Consider the following 20,983-nt stretch of genomic DNA (forward strand, 5'->3'; position numbering starts at 1 on the left):
AGGTTTGGAGTCTTCTCTCACCCCTGTTCTCTGCGGCCTGCTGGAGCGGGGGGGCTAGGAGGAGGAGTTGGCCGTCCAACTGCGGCCTGGAATGTGGGGCCTCCCTGCTGCTGTGGAGTCGGGCGGTCTGCTTCTCCCCACCACAGGGAAAAGGGTAACACCACCTGGGTCTGGGTGCAGTTCCCCCCTCCAGGGGCAAGGGTACCTAGACCTGGTTCATAGACAGTATTGGGAAGGTTACTTTTAAAATGTATTCCAATACAGAATACATGCCCCAAAATGTATTCTGTAACGTATTCCGTTACGTTACTCAATGACAGTAACGTATTCTGAATACTTTGGATTACTTAATATATTATCATGCTTTTTACAACTACGTGAATGTACTATTGCTGTGTGATTTATTACTATTACTGAAGGTCCGCGACTCCGAACTGTAGTAAAGGACCTCTGACTAATACGGCGGGGTCCCTGTCGGCTCGTAGCCAAAAAATAGCTTTACTTTGTTGTGTGGGTCAACTTTTCTTGCGAGAGACAGAGAGAGGCGTCGAAAGGCTGCTCCAACGGAACTTATTGTTTTCGGAGGAAAACATGAACACGGTGTACAGTCGAGTCTTAATAGCTTACTTACAACTGGGCTCGTCAGCCACTCTTCTTGGCTGAAGTGGTTATTATTATATTTACATGCTTCCAGCTCCCGTTTTTCCTCGATGACAACTCGTACCTTTCCACTCCCCTTTTTCTCCCTCCTCGCGCTCACAGACCCATAACGTGTATGGCAGTCCATTCTCCCTGCAACACGGACTACACTGCCCATGATGCTACATTCTTTAGAGCTATGCTTGTAGCATTCCGCCTGTTAGCTTAGCACAACAACAACGAAAAGGCGCTCTCTCACCCAGGAAACACACAGTTGCAGAGAGAGAGCGTTGCCCTGTAACCATGGCAACCGTAACGCTGCCGCCTGGAACAACAGAATGTAGCTGTCAAACAAAACCCAAACAGTCCTGACCCGCGACAATATGAAACAGGAAAGTACCGCAGTGTAATCCATTTATTTCAACAAAGTAACTGTATTCTGAATACCACCTTTTTAAACGGTAACTGTAACGGAATACAGTTAACAACAATCAACAACAATCTTTATTTATAGAGCACATTTAAAAGCCTTGGGCATACCAAAGTGCTTTACATAAAACAATAAAAAATAAAACAGTTCACACATTAACATCAAATTCATAAAAGTAACGGATTATGTTCACAGGTAAAAGCCACCAATAAGAGTAAACTGCAACACATAGGTTATAGCAAGGTAAGACTGTACCACCATGATAAAAGACACCAATAATGGAAAGAAAGCAGAGAATTTAATACAATAGGTCACTGCAAGCAAGCCAGCATTTAACTGGTAGAAAAGGCAAGTTTAAAAAGATATGTTTTGAGCCGTGATTTAAAAGAATGAATAGAATCAGACGCCCGGATGCCAATCGGGAGATTGTTCCACAGCTCCGGTGCAACTAGAGCAAACGATCGATCACCTCTAGATTTCAGTCGAGATCTGGGCTGAACCAACAGTAACTGTGAGGATGACCTTAAAGCCCTAGCAGGAGCATATGGGTTTAAAAGTTCCTTAAGATAGCTTGGTGCAGTGTTATTGGTAATTTTAAAAGTAAACAACAAAATTTTAAATTGAATTTTTACTCATATTTTGTATTTTAAATACGTAATGGCGGTACATGTATTCCGTTACTCCCCAACACTGTTCGTAGAGTACGCTTGGGGAGTGTGATTGTGTGTACAGCGTCTCTTTATGTCTGTCTCCACGTTGGTTGAGTGTGGAGTAAGTGCATATGAGAGCATGAGGGTGGGAATGGATGTTTGTGTCTGTGTGTGCCTGTATGTCTGTGTCTATATGTCAGGTTGGGTATCAGGCGCCACCTCTCTGGGGACATCTCAGGCCATCCAAGGTATGGAGGCCTATCTCCACCCCCCACCACTTCCCCTGCCGGTGGCGGACTCCCTCAGACATCGGTGCGTTGGTGGTTCTTTGTGTCCGGGGAAGGGCGTCCAGGTACACACCGGCTCACTCCTTGGTGGCCGCTTATCGGGGCCTGGAGCCTGGGGCTCGCTCGGGCCACTCCGGAGGTGGAGTGCCCCGGGCCCCTTGGCCTGGAGCTCGGTCACCCAGGCACAGCTGGCTGCCGGCGGAGCTCATGGGCACGTCACTGCAACCCCCCCTGGCTTCTGCTCCGCGGCTGCTGAGTGAGCCCTCATCTGGGACTCTCCTCAGCTCTTTCTGGGACAGTGGCGCGGCTGCCCGTCTGCTGGTCTTCCTAGGTCTCTTGTGTTCTGAGGGCCTCTGGATGTCTGGAGTTTTGATCTCCTCCATACCTGCTTCATGCTCTGGAGGACGGGGCTGTGGCCCCCCCACACCCTCTAGCAGATTATTACATGAAGGAACCTTTTAAAAAAACAAGCGCGTCCATGCTCACAGGTGTACACACGGGTGATCACACCCACAAACTACACCCCTTTTGGCTCCTACCTCAAAGCACACAGTGTTATGTTGATCTTATGTGCTGCACAATAATGTTTAATATTTAGTATTTACTGTCATATTCCCATATATCATTGTGATGTTGTTTATTATATTACTCTTGTTCTCTTCTGCTTGTTTTCTTTTTTCTTTCTCAACAGGTGATCGATATATGCATTTTTTTTTTCTCTCTGCTTATTCTGTTGGTTTTTGGGGGGTTTTTTTTGCCCTCCCCCCCCCCGTCCCTCTTCTCAGCTGTTTTTTTTTCTCTCCCCCTTTCCTTCTCCCCTTCTTTCCCCCAGTCAAGTCTGTCCCGTATTCAGCAAATGAAAATAAAATAAACAATAAAAGGTGAATCAAATGGACCATTATGGCAAGGCTGGGATGGTCAATTTGGTAAATCCGTAAAGTAAATCCGTTGGGCATCTTTCCTCGCCTTTAGACAATAATTCTGATGGCAAAAGAGCCAAACGGGACAGGCAAAAAAAAAGTCTGTTATTAAAAAGCTAATTTGAAATGTTCAAATTATATGCACAATCATCCAGGACATGGTGGTTTTGAGTGCTTAAAAAAAATAGGGGTTTAAGTAGGGGGCTTGAATACCTCAGCAAGTTGTTTTAAAACTAAAGAACCTTTTAAGAAGCATAAGAGATGAAAGTTCCTCACAAATTAATAGAAGCCCAGCTTTTCTTTTTAAGCAGTCTACTATCAAATCAAATCAAATCACTTTTATAATCACATCACATGTGCAGGCACACTGGTACAGCACATGTGAGTGAAATTCTTGTGTGCGAGCCCCACAAGCAACAGAGATGTGCAAACACAACAACACAAACGAGCAAAATACAAGAATGGCCAACCTGAAACGAATAAATATATGTACAATATATAATAGTGTATGCATTTCTGGATGTGTATACTAAATATTTTACTACAGAAACAGTTTTTCCTTCCTGAGTTTGAAAAGCGCAGTAGTGCTGTTTACACATTGCCTTTTGTGAATCAGTTATCACTCTTTAAGGATCCACCTTAAATGAAAAGTACTTTCATAGCTGACTCTTACTGCCTTTTTTTTATCAGTGAGTCAAGGTTGAGCTGTACTATGTTTAAAAAAGAAAAAAGAAAAAAAAGAAATCAAACCAAAATCAGCATCAGAAACATTTTGTACTCAGTATTTTATTCTGATGTACCTCATTGTGTTCATAGTTGTAGACAGTGCTCAAAGTGAGGCACAGTTTCTAACTGAATGTTTTGCCTTTTTGAGATTTCTGTCCGGAATTTCTTCAATTGTAAACTAATCTAAAACGCTGACTTTATTCTTTTCTTTTGCACAGCTTGTTTCGCTTAAATGCAAGATGCTGTTAATAAGCAACCTGCCTAAGTATCGTGATGGCTGTTATGAAGAGGAGGACATCGCCGATCTGCTCACTCCACACAGATTTGAATATTACGACGATACGATCTACGTTATACCACAGGCGCGCATGGTAAGCACCAGGCCATGGATTTGCATTGGGCTGGATTATTACCTTCATTTTAATGGGATTCTAAATGTCTTTTCTAAGACGACCTAACTAACATTTAGTTATTACGTATTTTGTGAGCGCAGTGTGTCAGTGTTTGTTTGTTTTTCCTTCAGGCTTTTGCCCTAATGCCGACAGCAATGGCAGCCAAAAACATCGTGCTAGCATCAGAAGATAAACATTTTTTTCTCAATGGGTCTAAACTTCGACTGCAGGTTGTGAAGAACAAGAATTTTTTAACGACCCCGGTGAGCACTGTGTTTAGATAATACACTTTACTGTTGTGAGATATGTTATTAAAAATAATTGAAAATCTGTTTCTGCTTGTTGATGGAAACAGTATCCTTAAAAGCAAGCTGATGTTTTTAAATGTTCAATCTATTTAAAATGTGGTTGTAAGTAAAAAAAAAAAAAAAAGTAATATTTTGTAGAGGCTATAAGTAATAAAAAATACTCTTTGAACTGAAATCAATTTAACAGAATCCAACATTTATTTGATGTAATGACTTTTAACTATTTGTTTTTCTTTCAGCTTGAGTTTTATATATATCTGATGAATCGGCTGTGTTATGTTAAGAAGGTAACACGCACACATATCTCAGAAACAAAGACTACACTAGAATACCTTATAAAGTATAGAGTATAAAGTTATAACTGGCAGCACTCACATCCAAGTCAAAACACCTTGAAAAATATGAGCATATATTAACACATGGCTAGGAAAGGTTTGGATAACTTTTTTCCTGCAATAAGTTAAATCCTCATTCAAAACTGCATTTTGTATTTTAAAAAAAATGTGGTTTTTTTTGTTTTTTTTGTTTTTGTCTTTTTATTTGAAACATGCAAAAAACTAAGAACCCAGGAAAGGGCCAAAAGTGGTTTTCTGTGTACACAGCTAAGTTTAAATATTTTCTCAAACAATGTTATCAACAAAAGCAAGAGCTGCAATTATAAATTGTTTGGATAATGAAGATAGCTGCCAGGGTGCATACTGTTGTGTGACTATATGTGCAAACTTATGACCTTGATCTTGGAACTGTAGTTTAAGAAAGCATGAAATATTGTTAAACTAAATACTGTTTCTGGTTTGTTTTAATGTTCACCCGGGTTTATCGAAACAGATAGGGATAGATATTGGAGAACGGACAATCTACATCAGGAACATCTCACCAGACGAGTTCCGGGATCTCAGAGAAGCTTTGGGAAAAATCGGTATTGTAAGAAACTACCTGCCTCTTCTCTACAAGGTATAAACACACTTATAAGCAGCAACAAGTGCATGTTTTAAAAGTCTGTGAAAGGCTGTATGAGATGTATGTGTTTATGTAAGTGTATTCTTAACTATCCCCCCAAAATTGACAGACACATTAAAACAAGATAATGTGACTGGTTTTGGATGCTACTTATCTTGATGAAAGCACAACTGCAAAACTATAAAGATAGTAAAGAGAGACTGCAGGTAATCTGTTCGCTGTAGCACATGATTCTTCATATGCTCATGCGCACTAGTGTTCATCACATTAGAGCATTAGTGCAGGGGTCACGTTGAGCATGGCTCCAGTGCTTCATTGATCCAGGATTTCTGACTTTTGAATCCAGTGAACTCCACAATAAAGCTGTGCTTAGCTCACTGTTTCCATGTGTTCCATTTTCTACCATTTAGAATGTGAAATTAAAATGTTTAGAGTAAATTTTATCTTTCTTGTGTTTCAGGTGTTAATTGAATTTGAGTCTGTGTGTGATGCTGATCGCCTTGGTGTTTGGTACAGCCTTCTAAAACGGGCCACTGGCCACAAATTGTCAAGGGTGGAAATACCACACAGTGGATTTACATCACTGCGTGAGTGTGTTTTGAATGGGGTTTTAAATAAATGTGATTTAAACGGGGGAAAAAAGGTGAAGTTGATGGAAGGTCATCTGGTAATACCCTGAATATGGTGGGTTGTTTTTTTGGCTGTAAAACCTGTCTGGTAAGGGTAGCTGCTTTTGTCCTGCTGGCCTTCCTGTACTGTGGGATTGCTTTGGGTGAGGTACAGTGGGGCAAAAAAGTATTTAGTCAGCCACCGATTGTGCAAGTTCCCCCACCTAAAATGATGACAGAGGTCAGTAATTTGCACCAGAGGTACACTTCAACTGTGAGAGACAGAATGTGAAAAAAAAATCCATGAATTCACATGGTAGGATTTGTAAAGAATTTATTCGTAAATCAGGGTGGAAAATAAGTATTTGGTCAATAACAAAAATACAACTCAATACTTTGTAACATAACCTTTGTTGGCAATAACAGAGGTCAAACGTTTACTATAGGTCTTTACCAGGTTTGCACACACAGTAGCTGGTATTTTGGCCCATTCCTCCATGCAGATCTTCTCGAGAGCAGTGATGTTTTGGGGATGTCGCCGAGCAACACGGACTTTCAACTCCCGCCACAGATTTTCTATGGGGTTGAGGTCTGGAGACTGGCTAGGCCACTCCAGGACTTTCAAATGCTTCTTACGGAGCCACTCCTTTGTTGCCCGGGCGGTGTGTTTTGGATCATTGTCATGTTGCAAGACCCAGCCTCGTTTCATCTTCAAAGTTCTCACTGATGGAAGGAGGTTTTGGCTCAAAATCTCACGATACATGGCCCCATTCATTCTGTCCTTAACACGGATCAGTCGTCCTGTCCCCTTGGCAGAAAAACAGCCCCATAGCATGATGTTTCCACCCCCATGCTTCACAGTAGGTATGGTGCTCTTGGGATGCAACTCAATATTCTTCGTCCTCCAAACACGACGAGTTGAGTTTATACCAAAAAGTTCTACTTTGGTTTCATCTGACCACATGACATTCTCCCAATCCTCTGCTGTATCATCCATGTGCTCTCTGGCAAACTTCAGACGGGCCTGGACATGCACTGGCTTCAGCAGCGGAACACGTCTGGCACTGCGGGATTTGATTCCCTGCCGTTGTAGTGTGTTACTGATGTTATACATTGGTCGTATTGTCCAAAGAGACTCTTGTCTTTGGACAATACGGCAAATATTGTCGTCTTAGTGGGTGATGCACAAAAAAAGCAAGTGAGTTGAAGATTACAAGGAGTGGCAAAAGCATACTGATACTAGAGACAGATTAAAATCCATCTAATTACGGGCGCTATAGAGCAAGACATGGTGTAACACACAACTTAGTAGAGCTGCAGAATTCTGAAAAATTCTCTTATAAATGTCACTTTCTGAACTCCTAAAGTTTGCTTAGAGAACAAAATAAGGACTTATTGGGCTGAACCACAGACTACTGTGAGACTTTCTGGTGGAAAGAAGACACCTCACGGCCTGAAGAACCACGCGCCAACGTGATACAGATGAATCGAACTAAGTCTCATCCGACCTAACTGAAACGGCAGGCATGACTGCTGAAGAACTGAAAGCCAACACTAAACCCCCTGCGAGGAGAACTTTCTGAAGTCATAAAAGAGGAACTTAGAGATATTTTCAGAGTTCAGTTTTATCAATACTGAAATACAAGTAGTCAGGTCCGAAATAACTAACACTGCCAGTAACCCCGGTTATTCTGAAGTTTCCTCAAAAATTTCAACAGTATGATTGAGCTCAGGGCTGTGGCTCCTCACTACCAGATATTGCAAAATCTATTTTGTCTCCAGTGCTGCACCAGCTGCTCCCATCTCCACCATCGTGGAAACACATCACATCTATCACACAGAGTCTGGATAATAATCTTTCCTTCACTTTCTGTTTGTGAAACAGTCATGGATATATTTTTCAGTTCTTCCCTGGACTGTGGATAAAGTGAAGTCCGAGAAAGGTTGCAACATATGCAAAACTGCTGCTTTATCGTCATCCACAATAAATTATTGCAACGCATTCCCTCAACTTTTATCCACTAACACTGTGATTCTCCTTCCCACAAATCCTTTGATGCTCATTGGCCCCTCCAGAAATCTTTGGTCCATCAGCGGTCAATTCCCTTCTGCTTGTCTCTGCCCTAGACACATGAACCAGAGCCATTACTTAAACTCCACTTTTTCAGACTGGCATTTGGTCTAACTCTCTAATCATTTTTCTCTGATGCCTATGATACCTTGGATATCTGTAAAGGTGCTTAAAGTTAAACTGAAAGTCAGTTAAAAACCTGACACACACACAGAAAATAAAAAATAAACAAAACTTATTTTTTCTTGTGCAGCACCAAGATTGCCACACAAAGCTTTGCCAGACAGCGATGTTGCTGTTGACGGGGCAGCTGTCCCAACAGAAGATATTACCGTCCCACAACGCAGCACTTCACCATATTGGATCACAATGACAACTAGTCCCTTTGTGTTCCCCACTGTCGCTCCTTGGTTCACAATCCCAGGTGAGAGAAACTAAAATTAACTTCCAGATATAAAGTGTTGACTGTTACTAACTGTGTGTGTTTTACACTTCTAGAGTATTTAACTGTCAGGGAACCTGATGACATTGAGGTGAGTGCATTTTATAAACCAAGGTTTCATGTGTTAAACAGGAATCCTTGAGTAAATACCAAGAGGCGTCCATTTTTTTCATTGGTTTCATTTTGTCTTCTCTATGTGGTCAGTTATAGTAATATATTTTTTAAAAAGTACTGCAAAGTTTCTCTTCACATAAACTTTGGTTCTTGAACCTTGTGTCTTGTAGAAAGCCCAATCTCAAGGTTCTACGTTCTCCACGATCATGTTGACTGGTTTGCCAGAAGGAAACTACAGACAGGAGGATGTCGCCAAGCTGGTGTGGCGTTACTTCCCTGATCAGACTGTTCAGACTCTGTACTACAACATAATCGTTTTATCACTGCAGAGGAGGGTGAGGAATAGACCCAGCAGGCTGATACAGAGAAATTTGCAAATTTAATTCAATTTAATGATTAATATTGAATGTTTCCTCTGCATCATTTTGTCCCCTTTCTTCCTCTCCAGGCCTTTGTGTTTTTTAACAGCTGGGATGCGTGCTGCGATTTCGCCAGAGATTACCTCAAAGATCCAGTTACAGTTGAAGAGCGGAGACGGAGACTAGGAATCCACATTGTTTTACAAGACGTGCATCCTGGTTCAAGTGAGGTATGAAAATGGAGCAATCGGGGGCTGTTAAATCAGGGGCATGCTCCTGTTTCACTGAAACTATTCAGATGACAATCAAAAAAGATTCCTCCTCTAATGAGTGAGCACAGCATCATCCTTCTCTGGGCTAATATTAATAGAATGAGACTCAGAATACTTTATTGATCCCTAGGGGGAATTACGTTGGTTACAGTACAAACGGTAACAAAGACAGATAATACAAGAAGTAAGAAATAGCACAATATATACATACATATAAGTCACTTATTGATAAATATCTGAATAAGAAATGGAAAAACTAAAAATATGGATGAATTTCAAATCAAGTATTTATTATTATTTTGTCTGTATTTGTTCCTTCCTTTTTGCGACAGCAGCACAAAAGCTGCATGAACTTTATCCACTTTTCTGTTCATAGACGACAGCCCACGTCATTCCGCCACCACTTTAAAGTTTCCACAGAGCTTCTTGTGAAGTCAGTCCTGTGTAAACGTTAAAGACCCAGACATAGGTTATGGAGTGTTTCACTGACTATTAAGCAATGCCCTCACTTATTTTGAAACTTCAGTTGCTGCTAACCTTCTAGCTTCAGCGTTTCCCATCTCAAGGTTCCTTGCGGGCTAGCTATTCAGGCCCTTTGTGAGATCTCTCTCCACAGCTACATGTTAAGAGGAATTGAGGTCTGACGACTGTTGCGGAAAGTCACTGAGACTCAAATAGCATCAAATAGTTCCTGGAAAACTTTGGTTATATGTTATGTCGTTACTGTCCTGAAGTATGAATCCTTTGCCACAAAGATGCAAACCAGGATCGAGTTACTTCTCACTTACAGTGGAGTCCAATATTTATCTTATTAAATGGGGTCAATAGAACATTAAAAACACTCTAACCAGGAGGAGAGTTATTCAATAGTTATTTTACAAACAGAGGATAAGTAATTGATGTGAGCCGCTTTCATCTTCTACTCTTTTCACAGGAGAGCATGTACAGAAGCATGATGAAATGGAGCAGCACTGTAAGTCAGCAGTCACATAAATCTGTCCTGTAAAAGCAGCAGGCTCGGGTCTCCCTGATCTTAACACTGGTTGTTTTTCAGCATGTTCCAGAGTCTGAGTCTCTGGAGGACCGGCTGCTGATTGTGGAGGTCTCCGAGGTGAATGTGGACCTTGTCATGATGATCATGAAAGTGGTGGCTCCCATTGCTGCTTTTGTCAGATTTTTGCCGCTTGCCAACAGGGTACGATTTCATAAACACCTGCAAATTTTTCACGTTTTACATCTGCAAGGCTTGTTATGGTGTCTGCTGCTCTTAAAATGCAGCTTTTTCTGAAAAGTCTTCAGAAGGTTTTAAGCCTTACATTTCACCCGCAAAGCTGGTACAGTTTGGTTCAATTTAAACTGCTTAATAAAATTAAGGGAACACTTGATCAATGTTCCCTCTAAGCTGCGTGCGTGCGCAATTGCGCACTTCTGGCACGGTCTCTGCGCACAGGGTTAGGGTTAGAAAAAACCTAAAAAAAAAAAAAATCTAACCTGAATTGAAATTAAATTAAAGCTTTAACAATTCTGGTTTGCAGTGTTAGTCAGTAAGTGACTGGCTGCCACCTTATCCCATAGTCCAGCCAATCACGCGATTCACATTCGTATATACGCAGCTAATCAACGTCATTGACAGGCTATGACAGCGTCCTTATGTGCCAACACCGGTGTTTTAGCTAGCAAAGCGGCGTGGCTGATGTGGAGTGAAGCCACGTTAATGACAACGTGTACAACCATTGGAGATGTGAGCAGGACAGACGGAACAATTGATGGAAAACGTGTGGACGTTACACCAGTTTTTAAATTGTGTTGATTGGCCACGTAAAACCAGAGTTATGATAAAATATATGCAATGTTTGGTTTTCTTCCTGAATACTATCATTGTTTATATTTACTGCGGGAAGAAACGGTAAAAACTGCGTTTTATAAGGAAAACATTTGAAAGCACTCTGAGCCTGTGAGCAAAAACAAAACCAAAAAAACCCTACCCTTTCCTATTGGTGGAAAAATGTACCATCTAGACCAATCAAAAAATGATATGGCAACATGGTATTTAGTTGTTTAGGAAGGGGGATGTTTTGGAGTGGCACAAAAAATTTGTTTGGCATCAAATTTGATGCAGAACAGCTGATTGTTCTGTAAATAGTTTGAAATGTTTGTTTAAAAGAAGCCTGGACTGCATTTTGGGGTAAACAGCTGCAAAAACCTTTGTTTGCATAACTCAGTTACTTTGTGAAGAACTATATAATTAATTGCCCAACATTGGTCATTATATACTGTATTTTGCAGTCAGAGAGTTACAGGACTCTCTACCAGACCACAGACTCATAATACAAGTCAGAGCTTTATAATCTAACAAAAAAGAAAGTTGTTTTCAAAAAGTTATTTTTCCTTCCAATAGTGTTAACATACTACACAGATCATGAACACGATTTCTTTTCTAATTTTCATTATAAGTGGGCTAAAGCAGTTAATTAAAAGTAGTCTAACATAAATGTAAATGCTGTAATTTGACTATTTTTAATAAACCATGTAACATGGATGGATTCGTTGCTGGCGTGACCACAGTGCACACGTCTGCTGTTGCTCACAGTGGTCCAAGGGACCGTTCATGGAATTTGTGCGTTCGCTCAGACACATGAAAAATTAGAGGGAACATTGCACTTGATCATTGCAGAATAACAGTCAGTTAGAATTCAGAGAACTTCAGTTTGGCTTTAGCAGTCCTTCTCCTTGTACAAAGTAGAGGATACCTGCTGAATGGTCATTGCTCTTCTATGGCCCTGTCATGAACCAAGCAGCCAGGAACACACAGGCACAAATGTAATCTTCAAAAAATGGGTTTTATTATACCCCAAAAGGACAAGATGATTACAAAAATTCTAAATTTTTAGTGATCCGAGCCGAAAGAACCGGTTCTCTAAAAAGAGTTGGAAATCCCATCACTACAAACCATTATAACACACCATCTCCTAATATTTTCTCCACACTGTTGAGGCCGCACTGTTAGACACGGCAGATCTTCTTGTGACTGCCATTCAGGAGGAGCTGGACTGCCTATGCAACCTGAGTGAACTGCATGCACAATTCCACCAACAGTGAAAATCAGAAAAAATTCAATCAGGGAGGATAAAGAAAGCAATAAGTGGTTAACATGGAAAATGAAGACATTAAAAAAGTTTAACTGGTGTAACTTTCTTATACTGTGATGATCAAGTGGTTTTTAAACTATGTTTTTAAGTTTATCTTATTTTATTCTGTTTCCAGCTTTAAGCAAGACTTTTAACATTGAGAAACATTTTAAATGAGTCTGAAGGAGACTTTGTTTTTTTAACACTAGTTCAGCAAGTTTTAATATTCAGACAGTCCCTGCAGCAGGCAATCTGAATTTTACATGCCTTTGCAAATACTGGTGAAGGACTGCCTGAAATGCACTAAGTTCTCAACCAAGTGATAATCTTATGACCTGTCCAGCCTTTCGTCCTGGCCCATCTAGCAGGGAAGATGCCTGCAGTTTGAGACAGCACTAAGTTATTCTTTTATTGTTTCTTGCTCAGTGGTTTTATTCTCTAATCAAAAACTTTACAAAAGTATAGAAATATGTTTGCGTTTATTTTCCATTTGCAAGTTTAAAACACCAAGATTTTTTTGTTCTTTTAACAAAAAGTTGTACTATCGTAGAGGGCAGTAAAGAAACTCGCCAGGACCTCTGTCCTGTTACTTTCACAAATTGGGCCTGTAGCGCACCCTTTGAGTACCACTGTGTTGCTCAAATATCCTCAGGAAGAAAACAATTGTACTGTCACTGATGTAATATCTTTCTGTTTTCTCAGATATGCATTGAGATGGCTGAACCTGGTGGATTAACACAGGTGATGGAGAGCAATGTCACCAAGGACTATTTATCTTCTTGGTAAGTGTGTCCCACAATCAGAAGTGAGACAAAGAGGAAATTGATTTTAGACTGTGTGTTTTTATTTTCTTTAAAGTGTCTTCATGCTTGTCTGACCTTGTGCTTTTTTCTCTCCTCTTCATAGGAGTAAAGTCGGACGTATTGAGTCGTGAGTATCTTTCATTTTCAGGTTTAATGGCAGAGTCAAAACAGTCATGATGACTGCTACACTCCTCAAGGTTGTGCTATAGTAAACAGTTCCCAAAGATCCAGAAAGAGAAGAGTGTGATTTAGCAACTCTAGATTAGAAATTTGAAATGGAATTTCTTATTTCACATTAACATTTTGTGACAACGAACCTCTTTTCATAGTAACCTACTGGCATCTTTGCTTTTAAATTCAGTTTGAAGAGTCTGAAACAGCGTCTGCAAGACTCGGGTGAGAACACACTTAACCTCGAACTGGAAACCGAGAAGGCCGCAGAATCGACCGCTGTCCCGCAGCCAAGTGAGGAAGGCCAGAAAGCAGCAGTGAAGGAAGAGGGGCCACCACAAACTTTGGTCACTACTCCTGATGCAAACGCCGCCCCCGCCGCTTCTAGCGCTGCTCCTTCAGCAACAAGCCCAGTCAAGTCTGAGGAAAAAGACTCAAAACTTCATCGCATCAACTATGACCTTTTCATGGCCATTACAGCGGCGCTTCGTGAGCATAGACAGGGTCGAGAAAGTAGGGCACAGAGCAAGGACAGAGAGGTAACACTTTAAATTTCACTGTGTTGTCCCAAAATATCTTAAGACACTAAAAGCCTTATGTTGGAGATCACATATGAGCATTGTATAGTAGTACACTGTTGATTGTTGCGGTAAAGCTGCAGGCTGTATGAATAATTAATGCTGATAATAATAACAATAATGTATACTTTATTGATCCCCCTGGGGAAATTACTCTCTTTGCATTTGACCCATTCACTCAGTGAAGCAGTGGGCAGCCACTAAGCAGGCGTACCTTGCTCAGAGTAGCCGTTTAGTGGATTTGAACCCCCGACCTTCCGATCACGGGGAAAGTGTTTTCGAAGTCTGTATTTCACATAAGTAGTAGACTGGCAGTTTACGTCTGTGACACCTGATCAGCCGAAGGCAGAGCAGAGAAGGAGATTACTCACTCCCCATTGTGACAGGCGGAGATACTGTCCACTATACTAATGAGGAAGATACCATTTTTAGATTTGCATTATTTCTGGAACAGATAAATTAAAGCGAAGGTCATCACTACATATAGTCTTATTTATTTTTTGCAAGCTTGTGTATGTCCAATTTTTGGCGTCACCACTCATTAAACACCTTTCAGGCTATATTTTAGGTGTTTATCAAAACCAGCACAGAATAATACGAAATTAATTCAGTAAATTTTTTTTCTTATCTTCATTTCCAGAGCAAAATCAGCAGCCCTAGTAGGGCACAGGATGAAGACGCACCAAACGAAAAGGTAAAAGTTCATCAGACCCACGAGGATTTCTCTTGTGGGTGGTGGGGGTGGGCGGCTGGGCTAACTCAAACGCTTAATCACTCTGAGAATATTGGTCATGTGGTTACTGGTCATATAGGAGGTTTTTGTGGACAGAGGGACATTTGTTGATAGTTACACTCTGATTACAGGGTAAGCTGTTTCATGGCTCCACAGACTGTTTTTGGTTTTTCCATCTAGGTTCAAGTTGATAATTTAAAGAAGAAAGTTTCTTCAGAGAGCCGCCCTTTTGGTGAGCTGGATTTCAATGTGGACGACTTTGTCACTGTTGATGAAATTAACGATGACGCAGCAGACGCAGACCCCAATGGTGAAAGCTCCTCTTCAACTAAGCCAAAGTCCACAGAGAATGCAGAAAGTCAAAGTTCAGCTGCATCTCCTGCTTCCAAACGAACCTCAGCAGGGTCCTCCAAAGACTCCAGCAGCTCAGCCTCTCCCTCATCCAAGCCCACGAAATTTTCTGAGAAAAGCAGTTCAACCTCCTCACTACGAAAAAGTAAAGACTCATTTGACTCCACCAAACCCGAATCCTCTGTGAGTGTCAGTAAGCCTGTTTCCTTTTCTGGTGAGAAAACGCAGCCAAGCAAACCTCCAGACAAATTGACGCATTCTTTGTCCTCGGGTTATAGGACCCGTTCAAAAATGGCATCAACCGCTGCTGCAGAGCTAACAGAGGAGAGTGCAGCAACAAAGTCTGACCTCAAAGTGTCAGCAAAGGAAAATCAAACTAAAATGGAAACATCATCAGAGACACAGCCACCTGCAGAGGGATTAGGGATGAAGAGCCAAACACAAACTCTGGAGACTGAATGTAAGAATGACGCACACAAAGAGTCAAAGAAAAGCAAAGAAGATGGGGAAAAAGACAATGCGGGGAAATATCCACAGGAGGAGGAGGATGATGGTGAAAGTTACCAGATCCTTGATTCGATCGACGAGCCAACAGATGAACAGATAGATGAAGATTCAAACCAAGAGACTAAAACAGAGTCATCAGGGCCTGAGCAAACCCAGAGTTCGCATGAGGGGGAAAGTCAGGTCTTGAACAGCATTGATGATAAAGGCTCAGAGGAGTCCAGTAAAACAGAAACGGATGCTCCTCTCTATGTGATAGACAACGTTAGTGAAGACCAAGCCAGTACAGTCCAAGGGGACAGTCATCTGATCAAAGATGAAGGTGCCACAGCAAAGCAGCTGTCTGAGGAAAAGATTCAAGAACCAGATGCAGCTGATAAAAAAGAAGGGTTGGATCCAAGCATGAACCAAACTCCAAGGTCCAGTGGAGATGGAAAAGAAATGAATGAGGAGATGCTCTCAGAAAAATCAAGCAAAGCTTCCAAAGCATTTTGCCAAACTCTAAATAATGAAAAACAAGAAAACAAAGGCAGTTCAGCAGATGTTACTAAACAGAAAGCCTCTGAGAAGTTAGATTCAGTCAATGATCACACCAGAGGAGAAGATGACGAGAAGAAACTTAATACTTCGAAAGCAGTCACTGAAGGAACTGAAGAAGAGGAAGAAGCTTACCAGGTAATTGATTCTGTGGAAGAAGAGCCACCGACCACAGAGACCCAGGCAGAGGCTGAGAACAAGGAGGAAAAAACCAAGAAAGACGTTGAAGTGGCTAAACAAGCTGAAAGACCAACAAGAAGGGGTAGACCGAGAACAAGAACATCTAAAAGAGAGGAGAAAGAGACACAGGAGGAGATGATCTTTGAGGTAGTGGATTCTGTTGAAGATGAATTTGTTCAAGATGTCTCCACCACAGAGAGGCCTGGTAGAAGGAGGTCGGCCAGAGGAAACAAAGACAATAAAAAGACGCCAACTTCCACAGTTACATGTATAAAAACCGTCAGGGAAGAGGAATCTACGTCCGAGATCCTAGACTCAGTGGAGGGTAAGGCTGCCATGAACGAACCAACCATCACAACAAGGTCAACCAGAGGAGGAAGAGAAACTGAAGAAGACGTCTCAAAAAAAGACAAGACACCAACGAGAAGGAGGCCGACACCTGCCAGAGATTCTCAGGAACCAAACAAGGAGGAACCTCAGCAGACTCAAGTGAAAGAGAGCACACCAACAAAGAAGAGCGAGGAGAATGCCACCTTTACAATAGTAGACCCAGTGCAGGATGAAGTTATTAAGGATGAACGGGCCAAAACTCCGGAAAAAAGAAGAAGGGGAAGACCAAAGAAGGATACTAAAGTAACTAAAAAACAAGCTGCCTTAAAGAATGCTGCATCTAGTAAAGTGGCTGATGAGGAGGAGGCCATTTATCAGATTGTTGACTTGGTTGAGGATGAGACGGCTGACAATGAGCCTTTGAAAGACCAGAGTACAGAAGAGCCAACAGTGCCTAAAGACGATAAGGACTCAGCATCGCCAAAAAATGCAGATGAGGAGGAGGTGGTCGATAAAGAGGAGTGTTTGGATCACACTGCTGAGGTTAGTGATGCTCTATCTACTGAAGACGAGTCTGGTACAGCAACGAAGGAAGAGAAGCCAAAAACAGATACTAAAGAGGCCACTGGGTCCCAAAGTGAGGCTGCTGCACCAGAAGAAAAGACAAATCTGGAGGAAGACACCCTGGAGCTGGTCACTCTGGATGAGGTGGGAGCAGATGATGCTGGGGAGGAAAGAGCAGTGGAGGGTCAGGACTGGAGCAGGGAGATCACCAAGGGAGAACCTGCAGAGCTCATCACTCTGGATGAGATTGTTGAAGAAGAAGAAGAGGAGGAGGGGGAAAAGGCAGAGGAAAGCACAGTGGAGCCCCGCCCACCAACACAGGAGAGCCAATTGGTGGAGGCCGCAGACATAGAGGTAATGTTGAGATTTATTTGAACATCTTTGTTTCCTCTTTAGTAAAAACAGAAAACTCGATGGTCGTGATTTCGTGTCTTTGTTTTTAGACTTTTGCGACAGCAGCTGAGGTAGAAGAGGAAGCAGAGAAGACATCAGGATCTGCTAAACGCAAACATGATGAAACAGGTCAGTTTCATTCTCCATCCATCCATTTTTTTAACTGCTTGTTCGAGTTCGGGTCGTGGGGGCAGTCGGAAGTTCAGACTTCCCTGATAGCCTCATTGCTGGATCTGCCCCGGGGCCTCCTCCCAATAGGACACAAATGACCTTGAACAAGAAAGCCTGCTCTGCTGTTCAGAACTGAAGAAATGTAAACCAAAGCACCTAGGAGTCTCCCAGGAGGCATCCTAGTCACACACTCAAACCACCACCTCAACAGAGTTTGATTTGCACGGTCAGATTTTGTGGAGGAGAAGCGAATGTGTACAGCATAGTTTTTGTTGGCAGGGCTCTAGAGTGCGTCACAAATGTGACCAAATTTTTCAATGGTGCGACTAAAATAAACCTTAGGTCACACCGGTGCGACCAGCTGTTCGAGTAACAAAAAAAAAAGTCTCTGCAACTCTGAAAGTCCAGATATTCCTGTAGTCTTTAGTACATGTTTGAAAGTGCAGGTGGATAGAGAGAGTTGAGTATCTTGAATTAAGCGATATTGATTCATTAAATCCTGAATAGAGTTTTAAATATAAATGTATTTTGCCAGAAACACCAGAATCTCGGGTTAAAGCTCACAAAACTATTTCAACAACCACCAAACAGCAAACGAGAGAGCAGGTAAATGGATTCCACACAAAGACGTAAACACAGAGCGGACCCGACACATCAGAATCAGCTTTCTCTTTCTCGGCTTTCTCACCCAACGGCCTGTACACGGACACACCGTCGGGCTGAAAGCCGACAGCTCACTGATTCTGATGCGTTGGTGGGTCTGCGCTTTGTGTTTGTCTTTTTTTTTTTTTTCTTGATTCTGAGTAGCAGGTTTTAGGGCTGAACGATTATGGAAAATAATCTAATTGCGATTTTTTGCCCCAATATTGCGATTGCGATGCGATATGCGATTATTTTTTAAGGTCTTTGTCTTCTGTATTATTAAACAAAGACAAGCAATACATCATATAGTATGGCCAATACTATATTACATTAATTTTAAACTGTTCTTTCCTGGAAGACAGACCTCTGTTATGATGACATGAGGTGATGCATGAATTGATGACTGACATTTTTATTTAACTTCTTCAATCACAACAGTATATTTGAACATACACAATAGTTTATTTTTAGCTTACAAACATCTGAGCATAAAGTGCTGACAAGGAACCCTGGTGTAAACATTAAAATGAAAGTCAGTACAATGTGCAGATTGCAGAAATATACATAAAAAAAATCAGTGGCTTTACCACACTCAGTTTTTCGACATCTGTGAACTACTAGACAGTCATTCAATTAAAAAATAATATTAAATAAATAAAACTAATAAATAAAAAATACACACATCTTACTGATCTCTGCAGTCAGTAACATTACACATAAAGTGCAAACATAATAGCAATTGTATAAACACACACACAAACACGCCTTTAAAATTTAAAGGCGTGAAATTGGACGGTCTAGTTCTGATTAGCGTCACCGCTGTCTCGGTGGAGTTTAATAAACTCGGCCGTCTGCTTCTTGCTATCTAAAATATAACCAGACACTGGTGTAAATTCTCGACTGTCTCATACTTCTGTTTAATAAGTTTTCTGTTTGACGTTTAGTCAGCTGTGTGAAAACCAAGGGGGAACCCACCCGGGGGATTAATAAAGTTTTATTTTATCTAATCTAATAACTTTAATCTCAGCCAAACCGATTTACTCACGAACAAACAAAACACTGAAAAAAGCCCAACAATAACATTTTTAGGTTGTCTAAGTGACTTATATATTACGTTTAACCCGAGCGGCGAAACTCCGCGGTGATCTGAAAATGATGTGCCGGGAGTTGTGCCGTTCTCGGCCGCATCAGTAACCCTCGAGCTCCCGGCTAGCTGTCGAGCTGGTGGGTAGCAGACGCCTCTGAAAACGTCGAAGCACTTTTGCAAATATGGGATATCTTGATAAACCGAGCAGATATTTGATGTTTACACAACTACTTTCTCGCCTGAAAATATGTTAAAAGTTTATTTTGTGACCCTGAAAGATTAGTATGAGTAATTTTAAAACTTAGTAGCGGCCGCCATTGCTGGAAACTGGAGTTTGGCTGGGCCGCGCTATGAATTCTGGGATATGGTAGTAATTTGGACAGCCTTCGGCGCGTCGCTGTGACGTAATCGGTCTACAAATGCGGCCTCAGGAGGATGCAGCCCATGAATTTGGACATGTCCAGAGTATAATCGCAGCCTTTGCGGTTAGAAAATTGCACTTGATCATGTCGCGATATTATCGCAAATGCGATATATCGTTCAGCCCTAGCAGGTTTTGTCTCTCTCAGACCAAAATTCACTGATCCAGCAGCAAAAGAAGCAGCAAACTGCGCTTCACATTTGATAAACATCGTCATGAATTCCCTCTGACATTAGGGCTGTTCGATATAACGATATATATCGGATGACGATATAAAAACATCTATCGTTTCATTTTACGCTATCGTTTGTTTCGTGGTGTCGCAAAATAAACGGTTTACGGTAATATTTTTTAATATTTCTCTTATATTTATCTGCTATAAAAAGCCAGGCCAGGAAAATTTCCTTCATGTCATAGAAATCAGTGATGATACCCAGCCCTAGTGAGTAGCCTAGGCCCAATAGAAGTGGATGTAGCTGTGGGTAATGAGAAAAGATGAAAAGAACTATTGATAACTTTTTTGTTAAGTCCTGATCCGTCTGAAATTCATAGCCAGTGCTCTGACACAGAGCCATCAACCTCTGAACGCTGAAAAAGCACAATGTATCCAGAAAGCGCATTATATGTCGTGATGAATGCACTGCGCAAGTGTCCCCTCTCGCCACTGCCTTTCAGCGGCAGGCAGCAGCAAACAGGTCGTCAGAGGAGGCTGATGTGATGATTAAGTTTAATATTGTCTACAATATTGCCAAAGAGTGCCAAAGCACTTTAAGCACAAACACAAAATTGTTAGTTAATCATTTACAAATCAATATTGTCTTTATGGACATCAATTTCCCCCCCAAAACTATACTTCAGCAATGAGCAGGGCAGTGTTGGAAGGAAATTGAATGCAAAACAATAACCAATATGCACATACAGGTAGAAATCTACAGGACTACATTTCCAAAATAAGAAATCCTTGGCTAAAGGCCACACTAGGTGTTTGGAAAATGGTGGCAAAAGAAAATAAGCTGCAGAAGAATATAAAAATATTAAAATGGTGTGCATATGATTCGGAATTTACACCAAATCATGTAGACCCTAGTTTTAAAAACTGGATAGGTAAAGTAATTACATTCATATGCGGTATTGTAAAGGAAGATGAAATTGTGAGTTTCCAAACTTTAAAGCAAACATTTCATTTAGAAAACCAAAACCACTATAGATACT

At 41.3% G+C, this 20,983-nt stretch overlaps 1 protein-coding gene across 2 annotated transcripts in view; it reads left to right on the forward strand.

Annotated features, from left to right (window-relative positions):
• LOC308394998 (uncharacterized protein) overlaps positions 1–20,983 on the forward strand; it is a 62,244-nt gene that overhangs the window by 22,788 nt on the left and 18,473 nt on the right. Inside the window, exons 13-29 of one of the 2 annotated variants that reach the window (XM_080879649.1) lie at positions 3,871–4,023; positions 4,176–4,307; positions 4,592–4,639; positions 5,181–5,306; positions 5,773–5,899; positions 8,245–8,415; positions 8,490–8,524; positions 8,718–8,882; positions 8,996–9,136; positions 10,113–10,151; positions 10,233–10,373; positions 13,009–13,088; positions 13,213–13,236; positions 13,471–13,819; positions 14,499–14,552; positions 14,772–17,411; positions 17,501–17,579. In XM_080879649.1, the coding sequence (XP_080735775.1) occupies positions 3,871–4,023; positions 4,176–4,307; positions 4,592–4,639; positions 5,181–5,306; positions 5,773–5,899; positions 8,245–8,415; positions 8,490–8,524; positions 8,718–8,882; positions 8,996–9,136; positions 10,113–10,151; positions 10,233–10,373; positions 13,009–13,088; positions 13,213–13,236; positions 13,471–13,819; positions 14,499–14,552; positions 14,772–17,411; positions 17,501–17,579 (4,504 nt within the window). The remainder of the gene's footprint in view (positions 1–3,870; positions 4,024–4,175; positions 4,308–4,591; positions 4,640–5,180; positions 5,307–5,772; positions 5,900–8,244; positions 8,416–8,489; positions 8,525–8,717; positions 8,883–8,995; positions 9,137–10,112; positions 10,152–10,232; positions 10,374–13,008; positions 13,089–13,212; positions 13,237–13,470; positions 13,820–14,498; positions 14,553–14,771; positions 17,412–17,500; positions 17,580–20,983) is intronic. The other variant, XM_080879650.1, reaches the window with a different exon arrangement.

This window comes from Rhamphochromis sp. 'chilingali' (genome assembly GCF_963969265.1).
Source record: "Rhamphochromis sp. 'chilingali' genome assembly, chromosome: 1".
In the NCBI taxonomy this organism is placed as follows: Eukaryota; Metazoa; Chordata; class Actinopteri; order Cichliformes; family Cichlidae; genus Rhamphochromis; species Rhamphochromis sp. 'chilingali'.